The sequence below is a fragment of the Schistocerca nitens genome, chromosome 11, assembly GCF_023898315.1.
Source record: "Schistocerca nitens isolate TAMUIC-IGC-003100 chromosome 11, iqSchNite1.1, whole genome shotgun sequence".
NCBI lineage: Eukaryota > Metazoa > Arthropoda > Insecta > Orthoptera > Acrididae > Schistocerca > Schistocerca nitens.
Genome location: NC_064624.1, coordinates 61,976,897 through 61,999,745, shown reverse-complemented (window position 1 = coordinate 61,999,745; position 22,849 = coordinate 61,976,897). Strand labels below are relative to the sequence as shown.

General features: G+C 37.6%; 1 protein-coding gene across 1 annotated transcript; it reads left to right on the top strand.

Moving 5' to 3' along the window:
* The first annotated feature begins 1,331 nt into the window (after positions 1-1,331).
* Positions 1,332-22,145, top strand: LOC126213493 (zinc finger protein 239-like). Its single transcript, XM_049941319.1, has 3 exons — positions 1,332-1,369; positions 10,602-10,639; positions 18,879-22,145. The coding sequence occupies exon 3, from the start codon at positions 18,973-18,975 to the stop codon at positions 20,014-20,016; it is 1,044 nt and encodes a 347-aa protein (XP_049797276.1). The 5' UTR covers positions 1,332-1,369; positions 10,602-10,639; positions 18,879-18,972; the 3' UTR covers positions 20,017-22,145.
* The last annotated feature ends 704 nt before the right edge of the window (positions 22,146-22,849 follow it).

The following is a 22,849-nucleotide window of genomic DNA, read 5'->3' as shown; positions in this document are numbered from 1 at the left end:
GACATCGAAACTGCAGCTTGTTTACTGTCTTCCTTCCACAGATTCCCTTTAGCAAGTGCTTGACGGACGATTTTCTTTTGTGTAATATTTTCGACAGATATTTCTGTAAACTGGGAAATACACGAGGAACCACTCAGCCGCTCTCGTTTTAAAAGACCACCCTTGTCTCACAATTTCAACTTGTTTACTGATGATAGAGATTTGTTGTTCCACACTAAAATGAGAATAACAGACAAAACAACTCTTGAGTCAGATTGTCTTTCTGGGGAATTGCTGTCAACCATTTTGAAATTATACTTCAGTTTTTGGAGACCTACAAAATATTTACCCTTAGTTTCTCTTCAGCCATATCAGTTCACTGGATCGAAAAACGTGGACATGTTTTGTTCGTTTCCTTCTATAATTACCAAATTACCAATAACTTCAACTCTCAGCACCTGTTTATAACCACAGCCTTGAACTCTTAACCATTCACTCACAAGTCCTAAACAAACTCTCAGAATAAATTGGGGCAGAAGCAACAAACGCCATCCGATTACATGTCAACTTGTCTCAAGTGACAGTGCTACTCGTAGTTCTTGGGTATATGAAGATGGTACATGTTGTTTCGGACATTTACAGAAGAACAGATACCATCTTCAAGGCTCACTGGCTATTTGACCGTCTTCTTCTATGCGGATGCACAAACAGTGCCTGAACTCTTACGGGAATCGGCAAAAAGCTGCGAGTAATGAGTATAATGGGCAGGGGCACTATGAGTATAGTACGGGACAATAGGTTGGGAATGTGGGTCTCATGGTAGGCGTGCCAGAGGTAAGGAGATAAGTCCCTGCAGTTGCACTATCCTCCGTGTCCTCAGTGGCTCAGATGGATAGAGCATCTGCCATGTATGCAAGGGATCCCAGGTTCGAGTCCCAGTTGGGGCACTTATTTTCAACTGTCTCCATTGATTTATATCAATGCCTGTATGCAGCTAGGGGTATTCATTTCATTGTAGTTCTCAGGCTCGCCACCTCTCCTGTCCAACTACGTTAATGCACAGGGAGTAAGCACACTCTCTCTTCTTCTTGCTATGGGCAAAGTGCGAGGTTCCCTAATGAAGGATAAGGGTCAGTAAGCACCATGAAGTACTGACTGACTATGTGTAAAATTAGTGCAATATAGCACAGTGTGAAATATGGTGATACATGTTGGCAGAATAACTGCTATATTCATTAAAAAAAAGAAATATTGGGAGCCATGTCATAAGTACAGAAGGGTACAAGTAGTTTTAACTGAGACTTTTTCTCTCTTTCAGTGTCTTCAAGATAATTCGGTAATCTCTCGGCCAAATCATTTTATCAAGGAGGATCCTGAACTAAATTTGGAGGTGGGTGGAACTGAGAATACTGCAAGCACTCCCATCTCTGATTTATTGCATGTAGAGTGATCAAAATGTATTTGTGTAATTGATGTAAGAAATGCATTACTGTGGGACAGGCACAGATTGTGAGTTTTCTTGACCTAAGTGCAATTAATAACTTTACAGTACTCCTGTGATATTCCACTTGATGTGGATTAGCAACTGTTATTTGCTTATTGTTCTGGATAGAATCCAAACGGAATTTGTAACAATATGTTTAACCATACTTTCTGTGACCCTCCTGGATGTTAAACAGTTCGTATAAGTTTAAACCATGAGAGTGTAGATCATTTGAAAAATATTCCTCCTTCCAGTAACTTATGATTAACGGATTGCAGAATACATTGGACATGGTTTATCTTTTCAGTGAATCGTTGATATTTGTCAGTTTGAACTAAAAATTTTCAAAGTTGCCAAAGGTACAGAGTGTGCTACTATTTTTATGTGACAGATCACCCTTGATACATTGATCTCAAAATAGTTACAGTATGGCTACCTCAATGGTATATATTGAATTACTCACAGATTTGTCTGTTACAGAAAAACTCTTGGATGTATGCAGATAAATCCATGTATTTCCTCATCATAGAAGTCATAGCAGATCCAAATAAATTATCTTCCTGGCACAACTTACAGCTTTGATAAGGTCTCCTTGTATGAAGCATAAAACTTAATCCAGTAAAATAAAATGTTGTATTAATTTTGTCCACATTGCATAAGAGAAAGTGGATGGTTAGATTCATAAACTTCTCACAGGAATAAAACCTAACAAACATTTGGGAATATAAGGTAGAGGACTGAAAATGTACGCATAGTGCTATTAGTCATTTCCTTTTCTTTTTTGCTTGCAAGCAGAGTGAGGGAAAAGCAACTGTCTGTTGCCTCCATAAAAGCCCTAATTTCTCGTCTTCTTTTGTTGTCTGTAAATGACCTTCATGCACATTGATCCCTGTTGATTGTGCAAGCATACCACTCAAGGAAAAATGTTAGGGACAGCGGATATGGTATACAGGATGTTACAAAAAGGTACGGCCAAACTTTCAGGAAACATTCCTCACGCACAAGTAAAGAATAGATGTTACGTGGACATGTGTCCGGAAACGCTTAATTTCCATGTTAGAGCTCATTTTAGTTTCGTTACGGGAGAACCAGTTGTTTCCATACCATGTACAACGTTAGCATGCACTATCAGCAGCTGATTGGCCTCCAAAGGTACACTTCTCCCAATGGTTCATCCAAATGTGTCAGTCCTCATTTCAGTGCAAATGTTCTCTTTACAGATGAGGCTTCATTCCAACGCGATCAAATTGTAAATTTTCACAATCAACATGTGTGGGCTGACGAGAATCCGCACGCAATTGTGCAATCACGTCATCAACACAGATTTTCTGTGAACGTTTGGGCAGGCATTGTTGGTGATGTCTTGATTGGGCCCCATGTTCTTCCACCTACGCTCAATGCAGCACGTTATCATGATTTCATAAGGGATACTCTACCTGTGCTACTAGAACATGTGCCTTTACAAGTACGACACAACATGTGGTTCATGCACGATGGAGCTCCTACACAATTCAGTCGAAGTGTTTGTACGCTTCTCGACAACAGATTTGGTGACTGATGGATTGGTAGAGGTGGACCAATTCCATGGCCTCCACACTCTCCTGACCTCAACCCTCTTGACTGTCATTTATGGGGGCATTTGAAAGCTCTTGTCTACGCAATCCCAGCACCAAATGTAGAGACTCTTCGTGCTCGTATTGTGGATGGCTGTGATACAATACGCCATTCTCCAGGGCTACATCAGCACATCAGGGAGGGTGGATACAAGTATCCTCGCTAACGGAGGACATTTTGAACATTTCCTATAACAGAGTGTTTGAAGTCACGCTGGTACATTCTGTTGCTGTGTGTTTCCATTCCATGATTAATGTGATTTGAAGAGAAGTAATAGAATGAGCTGTAACATGGAAAGTAAGTGTTTCCGGACACATGTGCACATAACATATTTTCCTTCTCTGTGTGTGAGGAATGTTTCCTGAAAGTTTGGCCGTACCTTTTATTAACACCCAGTATAAAAGAGAGTGAACCTGGCATAACTGGTTCCTGCATCACATTTTCTCTTCTCAAATTAAGCATTTGTTTGTTAGGCTTCATTCCGTTGTATATGCATGGTGTAATAACAATTTTCTATGGGGCACAGGCATAGTAGTTTTTGCATATGGTATTCACTTTGGAGAATGTGTTCAATATTGAAATCAGTTCATTTAGCAGAAGTTTTCCTTTACTGTCACTGCTCTGATATTTTCCCATATTACATCAGTTCACAATAAGAGGTAGATCGACACCTTGGACTATTAACTTAGTTGGTGGCATTGTGCTTCATAAAATTTCCCGTTTGTAAATGTGCCTCTGCATCATTTCCAAGTTGGTGCTTTCATCCTATTGTGTGGAAAATCAATCTGGAATGCATAAATTTTAGTTCCATTTTGTCCACTATCTTTACAGTCAACAGTGCACCAGAAAAAAAGTATTTGTCTATGTTTACAAGTTAACGATCCATGACTGTATACTGCCCAACAGCAACCTTACATAATTAATCTCCTCCCATTGTTGTGACCAATCTCACTATTCATTGGTACACATCTAAACTCTGTCTTCTGTAATATTACCATCACTAAATCCTATTAAACGTTTTCTATTTCAGTATACACAAACAGGTGATTTCAAAATTAACAAAAGACATTAGATGAAAAAACAGTAAACATAGAAAAATAAAACTCGTTATGTCTCTGACAGTTATGGAGGATACAAAATGTGTGATGCATTATATTATAGGCAAATATTAATATACAAATTAGACCAACAAAGTTTTATTATGGTTCCTTACAACACACTCTGATCAACAGTTACATCAGCAGTGAGCCTCAAATGCCAGTTCCATAAATTTTCTCAACATTGATTCTCAAAAAGAACATCATCTTCCCTCCAAGGATTCCTGTCTGAGTTGCTGAACCATATCCATAACATTTGTGTGCTAATGAAAGCTAATAGTAGCAAATCTAAAAGCATGCCACTGAATTGTTTCAGTTTCTGACTGGTGGGATGTCACATTCTCAAGCATGCGTATGGTCCAACAAAAAAATTTTGGAAAACAGGAGTTCAAAAGAGAATATATAAAAATCGTGAGATAAAGCTGGGAAAATGAGGTCAAAATCACTACCACATAATTTAAACCTGCGAAGAAGCTACAAAAATGGAATTTCCTGAAGTCCGCTTTGTGTGTGTTTCAGATAGCCTCTGATGTTATAGCCAATAAGGATAAAAAAGTACGCAGTGTAAGAACAAGAAAGGAATTTTTTAGTCATTTCAACGTCTCCTGCATATAAAGATTAGATTTCAACCTGTCGGAAAAGGAACACACATGAATAAATCAGTCATCTTTAATCCATTAACACTCGTATTGTGAGTAAGAAATTTTTCAACAAATTATTCATTGATATACCATAAATTGTAAGAAACTTGCAGACATACTGAAAACCATTATGAGATTATGCTAACCACAAAAGAGGAGAAAACACAGGTAGTCGAACATTGTCTATGATCACAGTCTAGTAGATTTGAGGGAACAAGCATTGAAAATTTTAAATAGTAACAAACCATAGAAAATGGCAGGAATTCTTGGAAGTATAGGAAATAATGTTCAAGGCTATAAAAAAGATTGTAAACTGGTCACTTTAAACCAACATAAAAATAACAATTTTAGTCTATGACTTCCACTCAGTTCTTGACTGTGTGCCTCTGAAAGAACAACTAGATTCTGGACGCAAAACAATTCTGATTAAAAATCATCTGTTGAGGAACTGACGGAATTCAGTACTTTGGAAAATGACAAGTCATCAGCGGAAACGGAAACTCATAGCAGAAGTATGAAGATACGGATACAGAGGAACAGTAATCTGACACAAGCAACTGACAGAATTATGTTAAACATTTGTAAAATTGAAAAAATTACTGAAGAGTGAAACTGTGCATTAATTGTTCCTCTTCATAAAAAAGACATAAAACCAGTCTGAATAATTGCAGGGAATTTCACTGCATCCTGTTATGTCCAAAATACTTCAAAAATCCCTGTGAAGTCAACTGGATGAACATGTAGGCCCATTAATAGTCAAGTATAAGGCACGATTTTGCAAAGGGTAATCGTGTAGAGAACAGATATGGGAACCAAAGTCAATTTTGCAAAGATGGTGATGTGTAAATACTGTGACAACTTATGACAAGTGTCAGAAAGGCTTATGATTTGATAGAAGAAAATCTTGATTCAGTACTTCAAAGGAATTCAAAATTGACAGGAAAACAGTGGCAGTTATCCAACAGACATTAATGGGTACAACCTCAAATGTTAAATTGATTGGAGAAATTTCAGAAGCATTTGAAATGCACAACAGTGTGCAGCCAGAGATCCACAATCCCCTCTAATTTAAAATAATTCTGAAAAAAGTTATGAAAACATAGGGAAGGAGATGAGGGAATCCAAATTGAAATTAAAAAAGAGCAGAGAACCAACATGAGGTGTATGGCTCTTATAGATACTCACAGTTCTAAGAAACTGTAGAAAAGCGAAACTTGCCCTGGAGAAGCTTCATAAAATGTCACAGAAAACTGGTCTACAAATCATCTGTGAGGGAACTCAGTAATTGACAGGAAGCCAGCAGATACTCTCTCCACTATAACTTGGTATGAGGAAGTGTCACAAGATATATACATTAAATATCCAGGAGAGATAACCCAATCAGCATTTATTTATTTATTTATTTATGCTAGTCTGACAAGGGCCATCAGGTTCTCTTCTGCATTGGACCAGGGTTTCACACATACACCATAGTTACCTAAGAAACAACAGTTTTAATATGACAAATAGTATTAAAATGATTTGAGTGTCCTAAGTGGCAATGTGAGTAAGTAATACTGACTATGAACTAATAAATTTAATAATGACATTACTAGTAGAATTACAGCTGCTGCCACAAATTGTGGTGGTGGTAACAGTAGTAATGACAACAATAATAGTGGCAGTTATAAAAAGGATTTATAAATGTACAAGATAGTTTTCAGATATAGTGAGTCCCGTGGAAAGGAAATTTAAAAAGCCTCACCAGCTAAGAATTCTGGGAAAAGAGGAAGATTTGGGTGGAGCATCATTATATGCTCAAATGTCAGTTCAAAGAGCAATTTAAAAGCAGCCAAACGTGGCTACTTCAGGACGTTTGTAGAGTACACACACGGGTGACTTTATGTTAATGGATGTAATATACATGATCATATTCCTCTTGTTTATCTTCATGATTGTTGGATGTGTGTAGCACATTATGTGATAAATCAACAGTATGTGTATGCCGCTAGTCCACCCAGTTGTCAGTTACACCTGTTGTATCTTGAAAAGATGTAGTCTTCTCAATTTACGGAACTTGTGGACATACTTGGTTTGAGAAGTATCAGATGTATGTCCATGCCTTGAAATATGTGGCACTTTGTTATGATGAGGTGGCAAAGATCGAACATTTGCGAGTGCAGTGTGATGTTCAGTGCATTTGGCTACAAGGCTCATGAAGATGCTAGATAGTAGCAACTTTAGGCAGGTGAGGTTAGGAGAACAAAGAATACCAAAGTGCATTGTGGTAGGGGAGCAAGGTTCCTTGACGTGAAAGTGGGAGATATCTCCAGGAGGAGGGAGGTTTTGCGGCCAAGGCCAGCAGGCTTTACACTGGTCAGTGAATGGTCAGCTGAAGACAGGAGGAGAAAGTTCCTGAACAGAGCTAGAACAATCTCTGCACAACAATATCGAAAGCAAGATAAATGGAATGAAAGCAGTCTGTCTTGCTATTGGTACTAATGATGAGTAACCACAGCCTTGTGAACATAGAATAGTAATAGTGAATTAATGAATAATATTGGTCGTGGAGGTATGAGAATTGAGCAGAAAATTAGTACTAAAAGTAATCATAGACAAACAGAGAATAATAAGAGGGGAAACTGTTTTAAGTATAATATTAGTAAAACAAATTGTTTCTTTGCAAAATCGACATGAAAGTAAACACACAACATTAGAGGCAAGAAGAGTTGAAATTTTTTTTAGCTTCAAACGTCCTGTCTGCATTGCAGACTGATCATTCCCATTTTAGGTCTTCACCATCATTCTGCCATCATTTGTCCACAAGTTTTGCAGCTGAAATCTGGAGATCACACTGTTCAAAATCTTCAGTCTTTCAAAAGTGAGATCCTCCCTTATTGTCAAACGTAACTTCAGGAGTTTCTTGCTCAAAAGCTTGTCAACTGATGTGGAGTTGTCGTAACAAAAAATCTATTTTAGTCAATGTAAAACTACTGCTAGAATAACTCTTTACTGTAGAAAATACTGTGATTCATGGTCAAACAAAAATGACTGACTGAGAAGCAGGAAAGAAAAATTCTCAGGAAAAAATCGGGACCAGTTTTCTGTGAACGAATTTGGATAAAGAGGCCCTTTAGAGAGATCCGTAGATAGACAGAAACAATAACGGACACCTACAGATAAAAAGGGATAAAATTCTGTGGACGCATCACAGGATGACTGACTACAGGCTCACAAGGCAGATCTTCGAGGTAGCAAGCACTAGCAAAAACGGTTCAAAATGGATCATAGGTACAGAAGAAGTTGGACTCTCACAAGATAACATAATAAATCGAAAAAGAGTCTAGAAAGACCATGAAACATACTTAAACAGCGACACATGGAAAACAGAAATGGATATAAATATTTGGAAGACCACAGAGGACATACACTACGTGATCAAAAGTATCCGGGCACCTGGCTGAAAATGGCTTGAAAGTTCGTGGCGCCATCCACCCGTAATGCTGGAATTGAATATGGTATTGGCCCACCCCTATCCTTGGTGACAGCTTCCACTCTTGCAGACATATGTTCAATCAGGTGCTGGAATGTTTCTTGGGGAATGGCAACCCATTCTTAACAGGTGTTTGCACTGAGGAGAGGAATCGATGTCAGTCGGTGATACCTGGCATGAAGTCAGCATTCCAAAACATCCCAAAGGTATTCTAAAGGATTCACGTCATGTCTCTATGCAGGCCAGTCCATTACAGGTTTGTTATGGTCGTGTAGCCACTCCGCCACAGGTCATGCATTATAAACAGGTGTGTCCGATCGTGTTGAAAGCTACAATTGCCATCCCCAAATTGCTCTTAAACAGTGGGAAGCAATGTAGGCATGCAAAACAAGGGATGCAAGCCCCCTCCATGAAAAACATTGACATCATAACACCAGAAACACCTCCGAATTTTACTGTTGGCACTACACACACTGGCAGATGATGTTCACCAGGTATTTGCCATGCACACACCCACCCATCAGGTCACCACATTGTGTACCTTGATTCTTCACTCCACACAACGATTTTGCACTGTTCAATTGTCCAATGTTTTCGCTCCTTACATCAAGCGAGGCGTCATTTGGCTTATGAGCAGGTGCTCGACGGTGAAGTATAGGTTTTCTCACCTCCCACCTAACAGTCGTAATACCTGCAGTGAATAATTATGAAGTCTGAAATTCCTGTGTAATGGTCTGTATAGATGTCTGCCTGTTACACATTATGAACCTCTTCAAGTGTCAGCAGTTTCTGTCAGTCAACACACGAGGTAGCCCTGTACGCTTCTGTGCTGTATGTGTCCCTTCACGTTTCCACTTCACTATCACATCAGAAACAGTGGACCTAGGTACGTTTAGGAGTGTGGAAATCTGGCATAGAGACATACAACACAAGTGATACCCAATCACCTGACCAAGTTCGAAGCGCATGGGTTGCGCGGAGTGCACCATTCTGATCTCTCATGATGTCTAATGACTACTGAGTTCGCTGATATGGAGTACCTGGCAGTAGGTAGCAGCACAATGCACCTAACAAGAAAAACCTGTTTTTGAGGGTGTTTGGATACTTTTGTTCATTTTGTGTATGTAAAGAAATTGGGAAGGATATAGGAGTAAGATGAAAATTTTACATTTAGACACTATCTCTTATAAGTTAATGTATGGGGGGGGGATGATCATGATGATGACGACGACGACGACGATGACGATGACGATGCAATCTGGAAACATCTCCCGTAATTATCAGTGTGAGGAGATTAGAGGTATCTCACTGTCAGTACCCTTATCTTTGTTATTACTCATTTTCAGTGCACTTGTTTTTTTGAAAAAAATTAACTGATTTCGTTACCTTAATTCAACTTGCTGTCAGAGATGACTCAGTATTTACTGTTAATGTGAAATAGTTTGTTTCATCTGACTTGTTTCTCATTAGGTGATCATCTCTGGGTTTGATGACTGAATCTTTAGATTATCCTTGATCTTAATGGTCTTCTGCTAGACTCGAGTAACACTTATTTTACTGCTATTGTAGTTGTCCACATGCTCATTGATTCTTCATATGTATTCATTGTATGTATGAAAGCACATTCAATCATTTGAAGAGGACACTGTCCTCATGTTAACCATGTTGTTTATTTCCTATTTATGATAATACACGAATCTTTGTCATTTATATGCCTATAAAATAACAACACTTCATGTAATAATCCCTATAACTTTCATGTCATGCTGTACTCCATAATTTCCTCTGTGGATGAAACTGATGTGACATTTAACGACTTTGATATTCCATGCAGTGAGCTATCTCAAGAGTATGGCATAATATTCAATGCTACAGATGTACAAAAAATACGTTCAATAGCAGTTCAGATAGAACTTTTTTTCAGTTCAGTTCTTTTCTTTACCTGTTTCATCAATAAAAATTGGACGATTTTTTACATTTTTCTCTGGTACTTCACCTTACTGAATGTGCATGGCAGGTGAATGATGTTTCACGCTTTTAATTTTGAAGTATCAAGTAGGAAATTTGTTTTCAAATAAATCTCTGTCTTTATAATTATTTACAAAGCTAAAAGCAAAGAGCTAAGAGCTGAAATGAAGTGTTAATTTTTACTTATAATTTTCTTCAATAACTGCTACAGTTATGTTGTGTCTCTTTGATAATGCTATTTCCAACTATTGTTTGGAACAATCAGATGTTAGTGGGTGTTAATACAATTTTATTTATTTACTGTTTCATCAATTTTAAATCACCAGTAATTCTATGTATTGTTTCAGGTGGCAGCCTCAATAAGAAATGCATCTGATAGTTTAAGGTACGTTTTTTATTATTCACTGCAGAATATTTTGAGCAGTATAAATTTTTAGTTACTCCATGTGAAAGAAAAATAATAACCCCTAGGGACCAAAATACCAGAAGTTATTTTTAAAATGTTCTGTTTTTGGAGTTCTATTTTTTTCTATATATTAACCATTTGCAGTATATACATACAGTATATACAGACTACAGCAATGTTATGCATATTATCAGAGAAAATACTACTATATCCACTATTCTATTATTGCAGAAGATTAAAAAGGAACTTTACGATATTACAACGTACATCAGTCCCATTTATAACGTTGGTTTGCAATAACAGCACAAACAGCAAAAATGGAAACTAAGGCCCTTACATTAAATACTGTACTGTAACCTGAAAAATTACACACTCAAATAATGTTCTAAATCTAGTATATTGTGCTGTCACACTTGCAGATAATATTCTAATGGCAAACATTCAACACATTGTGGTGCCACAGAAAGAAACGAAAATGCATCCTAACTAGATGGCCAGCTGTAAGAACGTCTGTAAAACTAATGATGTGTTCAGATGTTGCAGCAAAACTTTCTAAAGTGTCCAAGGCATTTAACACTTCATGGTGGGTAGGCAAAATGGTCTTGTCCTCCTCACATTCTTCTGATGTGTTTTGCACCTCAGACAGAAATGTTTGTACACCAGGTTCAGGATTTTAAATGTCTTGCAAAATTTTCCATTGTCAGGTGACGTGATATTGTTATCACCATCTAACTTGCCAACATAATGTCTCCAGGCATTGCTAAAACAGTTCTGTAAGTGTCATGAGGAAACTGATGGAAGTGATCCCCAGCTTGTATTGCATCCAATGCTTCCATCTCGTTTTCAGCAATAAGGATAGCACAAATGGCTTGTGATACAATGTCTTCATAGCAGCAGTAATGCCTTGACTCAAAGGCAGAAGGCAACTTAACATATTTGGTAGTAAAAAGTGAACATTTACTTCAGTTAATATTAAAACAAAAAAGCCATTTATCATTAACTGTCAATCCAAGCTTTCCAATAATGAGAGTAGATGCAAGATAAAGCAGTAATTTCATGTTCTTAAAACATGTCAGTTTCTCAGATTTACTGATCACCCAAGATTGTTGTTCATCTATGTTGTATGAATTACAGACAAGTACAAAAGTTAAAAACATTGTTTACTGCTGGCCCCACCATGCCACATGTCACTTTTATTTTGTGGGTTTGACTTGGCAGAAGTTGTAAAGAAATACTAGTTTTGCCTGCATTGCTGGCGTAATATATAGCAAACTTTTCTCTAACTCGGTCATATTCATGCAACCAATGCTTGCCCTCACTTCATCAACTTTATTCATTTCATTGCCAATCACTGAGCATGAAATTAGGCTTCTATTTTTGAACTTACACAGTCAACAAGCAAAACACCTGATGTCTGTTTTGAATGTCTAAATTTTTTTCTGCAGTCTCATTTGTTGTTGATTAAATTATAGTTCCACTTAAAGATACATTGGAAGTGCACATATAGCTTGAACCATTGTAAAAGTAAATGTTCAGCATCTTCATGCATAACACCGTGAAATCACCTTTGCACCTGGAACCCAGTGCGGCAGAATTAAGAACTTTTCATTTAAATAGTGTGGATAATCTAAATTTGCTGAGTCTAAGCTTTCTGCCAGTTGTGCTGTTTTTCAATACACCATGTTCTGCTTCCTGCAGAATATTTAGTTTCGCTTGCTGATCTATGCTTTGTGCTTCCTATTGCATGACAGCCCCTTTCACTGCTTGGAACTCAATGTTATTATTAGTGGCCTTGTTTAAAGAATATAAAAGCACATCTGAACATGGTATTGCACTTGTTGATGGAATCTAGTTTTTCACGCTGTTTGTGTCACAATTGTTTTCCCTGTTGATGGTGATTGTTGAGCAATGTTATGCACAAAGGGCAACTAGAGAAATATTAGGAAAAAAGAAAAACGTTGACAATTCAGGTTTAGTAGAAAATGTAATGATGCAACAGACTAAAAAACAGTTTGTAATTCATGCTGACTGAAATTTGTTAACCATTAAAGCATTGTATAATATCATGTACATCACTGCCAGTACAGATATTTTGCTGTGTTAACCAAGTGTTCACCTTAAGTGAGTTCATGTTCAGCATAATTGATTGTTCATTATTATTGATAAGTAAAAATATTACAATGAAGTAGGGTCAGTAACACATTCTATAAAACAGCTAGTTTGTGTATTGGTTCCTAAATAAAAACAGTGTACTTCTTTTATTAAAAAGAAGCAAGCTAAAGTGCAGGTGAAGTGTCAGCAGCTGTATAGTGCTAACTATTCTAATTGAATATGACATGGAAGTCATAGAAATTCAATGTGATGGGTACAAGCTAATGTCCTACCATGTAGAATGAGTAAGAGGAAAGGGAGTGGTTATATACCCAAAAACTGGAGTCAAGTTTAAGCCCCTTCGGATTAATGAATGTTGGGGTGAACAGCTCTTTGAATACTGTGTCAGCAATGTGGATTGGGAAACATCATGATCTTAAATTTCATAAAGCATAAGTAGTCAGCTTTAGTAAGGCCATGAAGACTTAACTGGTGAGTCATCTTTTGTGACTTGAGAAGCTACTAACCAAGAATGCCTAGAATTACCAATGTCTGAATTTGGGAAATCTCACACAGTACAATTCCCCAAAAGGACTTCATGCACACATTGCAAATTTGGCTGATATGGGAGCAAAACTGACAGTGATTTATCTGGCAATGACAGTAAAATGAATACTGATCAGTTGTGCTTCGATCATAGAAGGAAAGTTTTGTCACCACAGAATTAGGGTGAAATTACAGGACAAATATTATGAATTGTGTTAATAATTTTCCTAATATTCTTATTCTCTAAAAAACCATGATACTGAATGGAAGTAAGAGCAAGGGAAGAATAACTCCTTGGACTTAAGTATCTTGTGCAAGGTAGACAGAGCTCTAACTACTTCAGAAGACAACAAACTGTGCATAGTGAAATATTCTGCTATACTGTCTGTAATGCACTATCAGATCTTCCTTTGTGTTCAGTAAAGCTCTTTTTTCCTGGCGCAAGATGTTCTCATCCCAAATGTGGCTATGCTTTTTTGGTGTTTGAACTGTAGTAGCCACTTGACCTGTTGTATGGGAAGGCTGGACTCATGAAGTTGCAAAATCATTTTTAGGAAATAATTCAGTTCTGCATTTACTGTGTATATCCATGGTAAACATTTACCATTTTTCACCTAGTAAATGCTCACAGATGAGTGTGACAGCTATGTCTGGATCTACATCTGTTCCTTGCAAAGCAATGTGAAGTAAAAGATTAATATCCCAGGTTAGACCTATTTGATATGCGTCACACACCCTTTAGCAATGTTCTGAGGTGAGTCACACAGTTGTTTTGAAAGCATTGGATTTCTGTGGTATCCCAGCAATCGACTGACTGCTGTACCTACAACTAAACCAGTGTGATGATTCCATTGGTATCTTCACATGTTGCTACACTCAAGAATTTATGAGTGTAGTGATAGGGCACTATGTTTCTCCTTTTTGTGAAACTCACTATTTTTAATCCTAATGGTTGTAGGCTTGCTCCACTTCAAAATTTTATCTAGGTACAAGCTTATATATTCTTTTAAGTTCTTCATAATTGACAGAGCTAGTAATTATATGTGCCTGTACAATTATGAATAGTTTTGCCTTTTAATCTGTGTTGCCTATGGAACTGAGTCAACAGTACTGTTCATAATAGTTTACCTACACTTCTGTATTATTATTTATAATTACTTCTACTCATGCATTACTCTTATTTCATTTTGTGTTGATAACTCTGCACTCACCTAACCAGAAATGTTGTTCTTCCTCCCATGCACCACACTAATTCCCACCATATCAAACTTCAGCTTATCCATTTCTGATTTCATGTTCTCTGACTCACCTAATCAATCAAGAGACTTAACATTCCACACTCTCACTTGTAGTGATATTGTTTCTTTCCCCTGATGATATCCACCAGAGTAGCCCCCTCCCAGAGATCTTATTGGGAGGCTATATTGCTACTGGAATATTTTATCCAATTGGATGTCATTATCATTAAACTATACAGCAGAGCAGCATGTCCTCAGGAATTGCAAAATAATTTCCCTAGCATATGGTATGGTGGTGGCTGGTACCTTTACTACTAGAAAGACCGGCCATCCATGTTCATTAACCACATGTTAGCGTGTGGACCCTCCCTAGATATCCTTCCATAGCAGTTTTATATACTGCATGTCTCCCAGTTTCATTAAGGCAGGCATGTCACTTCACTTTGGCAAGATAAATGTTTCATATGGTAAGTGGGTGCCACACAACTGAAACATGTCAAATAACTTTGCTATTACCAAAAAGTCACAAAATTAGGAAATCATGACATTGTGTTGTGGATATGCTGATAGACTTCTTAATTTTACACTAAATATCATATATTCTCACAACACTATAGTAAGTTTTTGTTTATCATAAGTTATTTTTCAGACGTTACACAGCAATTAAGAAGGGCTGGTAGAAATGAGGCAACACATTCTTGAGGAAAATTATGAATAACTAAAATGGTAAGATGCAGTTAAGAGATGTAATATTAAACTGAAGTTCATAAGGGTTAACAGCATGTGTTACTGCTCATGTAATCAATCTTGACATGATGCCATAAGTCCCAAATATCACAAGCTTTGTTGTGGGATTTCATTGTGTCATTTAAAGGACAAGAACTCCATGAGAAATATCAGAAAGCCGCATATGAATCAGGAACGTAAGTGTTGCAACAATTCTACCAGCTTCAACCATGACTGTCCAGCAATAGACTAGGATATTTGCTGTGTCATTCACTTTTGTTATGGGAAGGTTGTTCCAATGGGACATCTTGGTATATTCAGTGTTGGAACTTTCACTAGCAATGTCTTCAAGAACACATTTGATGATGGCTTTAGGGTTGTGGCAACTGATGGGGGTGTTACTTGATGTTCTACTCTATCCCAAAAGAACAAGATAGAGAATACTTGAAACCTGAACCACCACCATACTCACTGGAGAAAAAACATACAAGATAATAATAACTCTCCAAATAATGAGACTTGGCACTTCTAGAGCATCAGGTACAAATACCCTATATCCCATGAATCACATGTGTTGCAAACATTGATGGTTTTGTGATGGAACCACAAAGTTCCACAGTGAAAACCTTCAAATTGTCATCTCCCTAATGACTTGTAGTAATAACACAAAAGCTTATCATTGGTTTAATATCTATTATACTGCAATGGAACATTCATGCTTTGATAGCACATGTGGAGTAAATGAAACTTTTTATTTGTAGAAGATCACTGTATTTCACATGAGTCACTTTGTAAATGTTTCAATACTCCCATGCTGTCAGGGCACAGTATCTGACTGGTTGCCACTGGGGGTAAGGACAGCTGGGTGGGCAACCTGTATTATTTGCTGTGTGTAAGGGATAAGTGAGGACTGAGATCAGACACTAGCTGTATGAATTCTTAGGGCAGTTACTCAATGATAACAATAGATTTTGTTTTGATTTGCCAAGATCCTCTTTGCAAGAAGCATTGCTAATATTGTCCTAAAATTTTGCCAGCCATTTCATTTGTAGGAGATATTAATATCAGTAATATGCAGGTGTAATGCAAGCATCTCCTGGTGGGTTGTGAGATGAGCGGAGATGAGCTATGTCTTCTGAATACAAGTGCTAGAATTTACTTCAGCACAGTTATTTATTTTCTCACAACTAATCTCTAATCCTGATAAATTATAATTGTAACCTACACACATAGGCATGTCAAAAGGTCACTGAGGTGGGTACCACATGGAGGAAATAGAGGATTGTTTTACCATCTGGTGATATTCAAAATTGCTTACATCTTGCCAGACTATGACTATTGGAAGGTAGATTCACCACACTGTTGGTGCACATGTCCTGTTGTGGAAGTAAGTGTCAACCCACAGTATTCAACTCTTGCAAAGCTTGGTGATAGTTCCAATGTTGTTCATCTACAGTGAATATTTAGCCCAGAACAGCTGTCTACATCATTTCTTTTGTCAGCTGGTTCAACAAAAATATGAGTAATGACGAGGAGGATTTATTATTGTTGTGATAGCCCATAAAACTGCTGTATCAGTCAGGAAGAAATCTAAAAACCAGAGGGGAGAAAAGGAGATAGCTCAGAGAGGGTGGATGTAATGCTGCAAGAAACCTAGATATGACTTTTTATTTTCAAGCAGTGCTACATAACAGCTGAACTAGTGGGAAAATTTCAGCTTTATGTGAGAAAGCAATCTTGCCTGTTCTACTGAACCCAGGGGAAAATGATACATTGCACAATAATAACTGTAAGGTGGTCCTCATCAACTGTAAGCCAAATGACAAGAAAAATTCGATCAGCATGTGGCATACCTGGTCTGTAGAATCCAAGCAACTACGCACTCACATCCAGTGTACATTTGAAGGATATTGCTCCACCCTGTGAATGTGAATGGCTGGAATACACTGCCTTTCAGTAATCTGATAATATGTTGGAAAAGTGTGTAATTGTGGCTGTGTCCTTGTATATGTGTACAAAGGAGTGTTTGGGGAAAGTCAGTGCCTGCTATCTATGCCATCTGTAAGCTTTGAAAGTGGGAGGTGTTTTCAGCCACTTTGATTATGGGCACACCAGGCATCTACTCTTATCATCTGGCAGATGTGGAAGCAACTGTATAAGAAATATACCTACATAGGGCATACCCAAAAGGTGTGTTATTTTTAAATTCAACATACAGTACTGTAGTCAGTGGGATATAATATTCTACATGAACTTAGCGTCTGATGATTTTAGACAGCCTTTTGTAGCCTTGAATTTAAACTCATGCCCTAACCTTACCACAACTGTATGAGTTGCAGTATATCCAAGAAAACAGAGATTAACAATCTGCAGCACAACTGAGATCATGATTATTTTGTTCAGAGCTTTTAAGGCTAACCTCTATGAGCGAACTCAAGACAGAAAAATTTCTTAATATGTTTCTTTGCACAGCCATCTACTGCAGCAAAATTTCAGTTTTTGATGAAAGCAAAATGTAATGTTTCACTGCAAGTAAGTGCATGCTCCTACACACCCACAGCCATATCCACACTCAAATGACCTCATTGGGACGCTCGAAGATGTCCAGCTCCATTGTGATGGAATGGGGTAGCTGCAGGTGGAATGATTGGACCCAGATATCACACAGGTAGACCATGCACCTACTGCCATCACTTGCTCGCAGAAGACTATGGTAGGATGGACTGTACATGAATTGTGCTGATGTCACCATTGATAGGGGTGTGTGATTCAGTTGAGGATGTTTTGGAACTCCAGGGAACCAGGAGTTGTGAAGATACATTCGAATGGGAGGCTGTAACTGCATTGGCATCCTCCCTGACAGACAATATGTCAATTAGAAAGGGCTACACATAAGCTGTGCTGCTAACAACACACTCTAATGTTGGAATAATTTGTGTGTGTCATTCACATTTGTTCATCAGCCTGGAAATTTATGTATGTGTTCCTGTACAGGTGTTGTCCACCTGGTTGATGGCCATAGTACCTAGCCAATAATAAATGTGATGTTTGTGGTGGTTGGGGATTCATTTGGAATCAAATAAAATGCCATGCTTCATTGCTTTGTGAAATAAATTTATCATGAGTGCTTTTAAGAATTTATACTCTAAGCTCAAAGTGTTCTTCAAAAATAGAAAAATCCACTTGGAGAGAGTGATTTATTTTAATTTTAAAATCATTGATTTCTCTTTTCCTTTATCTTTGGGTGGAAAATGTCATGTCAAAAACTGGAGGATATTATATCTAATAATAGTAATAATTTGGTCTAAAAGATTGTTGAACAGTATTTTAAAAATATTACAAGACTCTTAAATAACAGTACCAACTAAAAAATTAGGAAACCCAGTCAGCACTGAATGAGACTGGTCGTTATTGAATTTCCTGTGATCATTTGCCTTATAAAAATTCTATCGCTCTGGCAGAATGTCATGATAATTTTAAATCACTTACATGTACTGAATAAGTTATCTGTGACACCCATCCATTTTTATCTTTCGGTTTATAGTCCCTGATTTTGTGGATGGTGAAATACTGTTTTTTGTATCGTGTAATTTCACACCTCTTTTCTCCTTCCTCAGTTTAATTCAAAGTGCTGGTGACAGCTGTAACGTTTCGTATCAAGAAGCATTACATCAAGGACTAGTCGATGACGATCTGGAGATAGATACAGAGATGTCAACAGATTTCAGTATGTCTCATAACTATAGCAAGTTACGGACTTCACAAGAAGACAGCTTATGTGGCACAAGATTAAGTTGTAGCAACAGGGAAAAGGAATTCCATAAGTTTAACTGTAGTTTCTGCCTACAGAGCTTCTCTTCAAAATACAGACTCATAATGCATATCTTCATCCACATTGATGGTGTGCAGGCACCTGCATATGTGTGTAAGTCATGTGGTGAGGTATTGCCCACTGATGACAGCTTGAAAGAACATTTGAGAATGAGTGAGGGTGACCAAGCATTATCAGCTGCCAACAGTGAGAAACTTGAATGCAGTGATGACCATGAAAACAACATCTCCTTAGAAAGTGTACGAGAAGAAATTGTGGAACAGACTGAGAAGCAATCTTCATCCAAGGAAACCAGGAAAACTTTAAGGAAATCCTTTAGTGACATACGGAATACACATACTGTGACACAAGTTGCAGAGAAACTCAGATGTGATGACTATGGAATTATGTGTACAAGTGATCATGTTAATGTCCACACTGTGCTAAGTGCAAAGAGACATCACAAATGTGATATTTGTGGTAAATTGTTTACTCGTTCGGGCAGTCTCAAGGTACACGAATTAATACACATGGGAAAGAGACCCCACAAATGCCGTGTTTGTGGAAAATCGTTTACTCAGTCGAGCAATCTCAAGACACATGAATTAACACATACAGGAAAGAGACCCCATGAATGCGGTGTTTGTAGAAAATCGTTTACTCGGTCGAGCAGTCTCAAGACCCACATCTTAATACATACAGGAAAGAGACCCCACGAATGCAATGTTTGTGGAAAATCGTTTACTCAGTCGGGCCATCTCAGGAGGCATTTGTTGACACACATGGGAAAGAGACCCTGCAAATATAGTGTTTGTGGTAAATCGTTTCCTCAGTGGGGCAGTCTCAAGAAACATGAATTAATACACACTGAACAGGGACCACACAAAGTCAATGTTGGTGGCAAATTGTTTTCAGAACTGGATCATCTAAAACCCAGAAATTAATACACGCAGGAATGAGCCATCACAAATATGATACTTGCGGCAAATATTTTTCTTCCTCTGGTAATCTCAAGGAAATCATTAGTACACACCGGTAAATGACAACATAAATGTAGTATTTATGGCAAATTGTATAAAAACTCGAGTAACCTCAAGAAACAGCTATCACTACACACTGAATAAAAGGCTACACAGATGTGATATTTGCTGGGAATCATTCAATCCGGTCTAACATCTTTAGAAGCATGCAATAATACGCATTACATAGAGACCACTCAAAGCATTGTTGAGGTCTGTAGACTTACACATGTTCAAAGGAGACCACAAGTGTGTTATGAATATTGATCGCATGTGCTACAGAAAGGTCACACAAAAGGACAAATCCGTTTTCACAGCTTCATGTTCAAAGAAGTTGCATACTAAATACAATATATGAAGCACAAAATTGCAATTTTTTGTTGTAAATGCTCCATGCTATAACGATCTGTCTACCAGAAATTGGTGCATCGAGAGATATCTGTTACTTGTTTGAGTAGAAGTCCTATGCAGTAATCAGGACTCCATATTCTTCAAGAGAATTTACCAGTATGTTGCTAGTTATTTGAAAGAAACTGCCATTTCAATATTCATGAAGCTGTAGGCAGTACCCAGGCTTCAGCATAAATGTGTTTATTACACATCCATCACTCAGGCTATTTTTCTCAACGATGGAGAAAGATACAAAAATATCATGATTATGCAAACATGTTACTGGGGTATGCCTCCTTAGTAGTGATGGTATTTGTGTGATCAAAATTTGCACACATGTGAACTATCTGTGCTACTTCTACATTAGGAAATAACTGATGGTGGCAAGTATGCAGAGATCAGGCAAAAATTGTAATCATCTGCCTAGTAGCATTTTGATTCACCTTCAGACTGCAATACAACAGTGCTTCTGTATGGTATGGACTCATTAGTTCGCTGTTAGTTTTCCACTAGTAAATTGGACTATATGTCTACACACGTCTCACACAGTTCCCATTAACTGCAGGCTATCAGTTTGTTGCTGTGTAGTTAGTATGCAATAGCATCCCAAATTCGTTTCATAATGACCTAATGAGGTGGGAAAGACAACAGTGTGAGCTATCATGATGCTCAAACCATTGCAGTGTGATTCTGACCTTGTGATTTGGACAGTTATCCTGCTGTAAGATGTTGTCACTCTCAGGAAATACATCAAGCATTAAGTGACACAAAGGTTGCAATAATGTTTGTGTTCTCCACATCTGTCATGGTGCTTCCAATTATGACCAGCTGCTTCTTGGCGTCTCATATGAATATCCCCCATAGCATGACATTGCCACCATCTTTCTGCACCTGTTGTGTTGTGCATGTGTTGAACGACTGTTCATCTGGATGATGGCACATCTGGGCACAACCATTGACCTGGTCCACAAGAAATGTCACTTATCCCAACACGTGACACATCTTTATTGGTATGCAGTCCAATCTCAATTATCCCATTTGTATTACTATAGTAACTGACAATGTTGTTAGATCAACATGGGAATGCGAAGCTGTTATATAACTTGGGGTCTCATGTTCAACAGTGTATGCTGAATAGCTTGAAACTCTTGTTCCTGCTCAATCATTTTCTTCTGTCGCCACAGATCGCCATCAATCCCACTTTACAAAGCAGCTAGGTTCTGATCTCCTTGTTCTAGGTAATGCATGGTAATTCCACAACCTTTTGTCAACTTGTGGATATCCCATCTTTCAACGATGTTCCATAGAGGCTAATGATAGAATCATCTGAGCAGCCAACCAGATTCACTGTTTTTTAGATGCACTTACCCAGGCACCAGGCAAAACAATCTGCTCTTTGGCAAAGTTACTTATGCCAGTTTTTTACACATACTGTAACTAGAATGATTACCCATTCATTGCTGGTTATATAGTTTCGTTACTATGTGACATAACCAAAATGCCACTGGGTAGCACACACTCCTCCTAGGGAAGTGGGTATAATGATTTGGATCAACAGTGTATCTTGACACAAAAGGATCTTTTGGTACATTGCGTAGTAATTCAACTTTTCATGCTTCGTTAAATTTTATGCCAATACACTATTGTCAGTTTAAGTGCCATATTTCTTGTGAAAAATATTTGTATTAAAACTTCCTGTACATAATTCTGATTAAGTGAAGATTAATTTTATGCATCAAATCTTTCAATTATTTGTCTGTTTTTAAATATCATGTAACTACTGTACAAACATCTGTGGCAAATCTGTCATCATGTAGTGTCAGATCATAATTCCAATTGTTTGTATAAACATGAGGACAGTTGAAAGAGCTCAGTGTGATTACTAGAATATGAATTTAATCCAAATGCATAATTTTTATTGTAATAAGTTAATTCATTACATGTCCTTTCTTTCTAATTGCTTTGTTTTAATCTGATTTTTTTGGTTGTCTTTTATCCGCCTTAAACATGATTTCATAGTGCGTATTTTCCATAATTTCTCTGAGTAAATCTGAATTTTTCAGAAATCTTTATTAATGCTTTGTCTTATATTTCATAATGTTTGTTTTTGGTCAGTGTTTTCGACTTCTCACCAATTTCTTATTGGTGTGAGGTAGTTCGTTTATTAAGTTTTGTCATACTTTCAAAAACTTGAGACTATTTGTATTAAGTGATAGGCATTTCTGAAGTTTGCGACACTTTCAGCTGTGTGGCTTTTTACTGTAATGAGAATGTATCTATCATGATGGTTCTTGCAACGTAATAGTGTGCTGCTATCTAGGCTGCAATGCTGCAGTGGCTTTTAAATATTTAGGGAATGCTGATCTAT

What these genes read in the sequence shown, in the direction of transcription:
- LOC126213493 (XM_049941319.1), top strand. Translation starts at nt 18,973, where the DNA reads ATGTCAACAGATTTCAGTATGTCTCATAACTATAGCAAGTTACGGACT.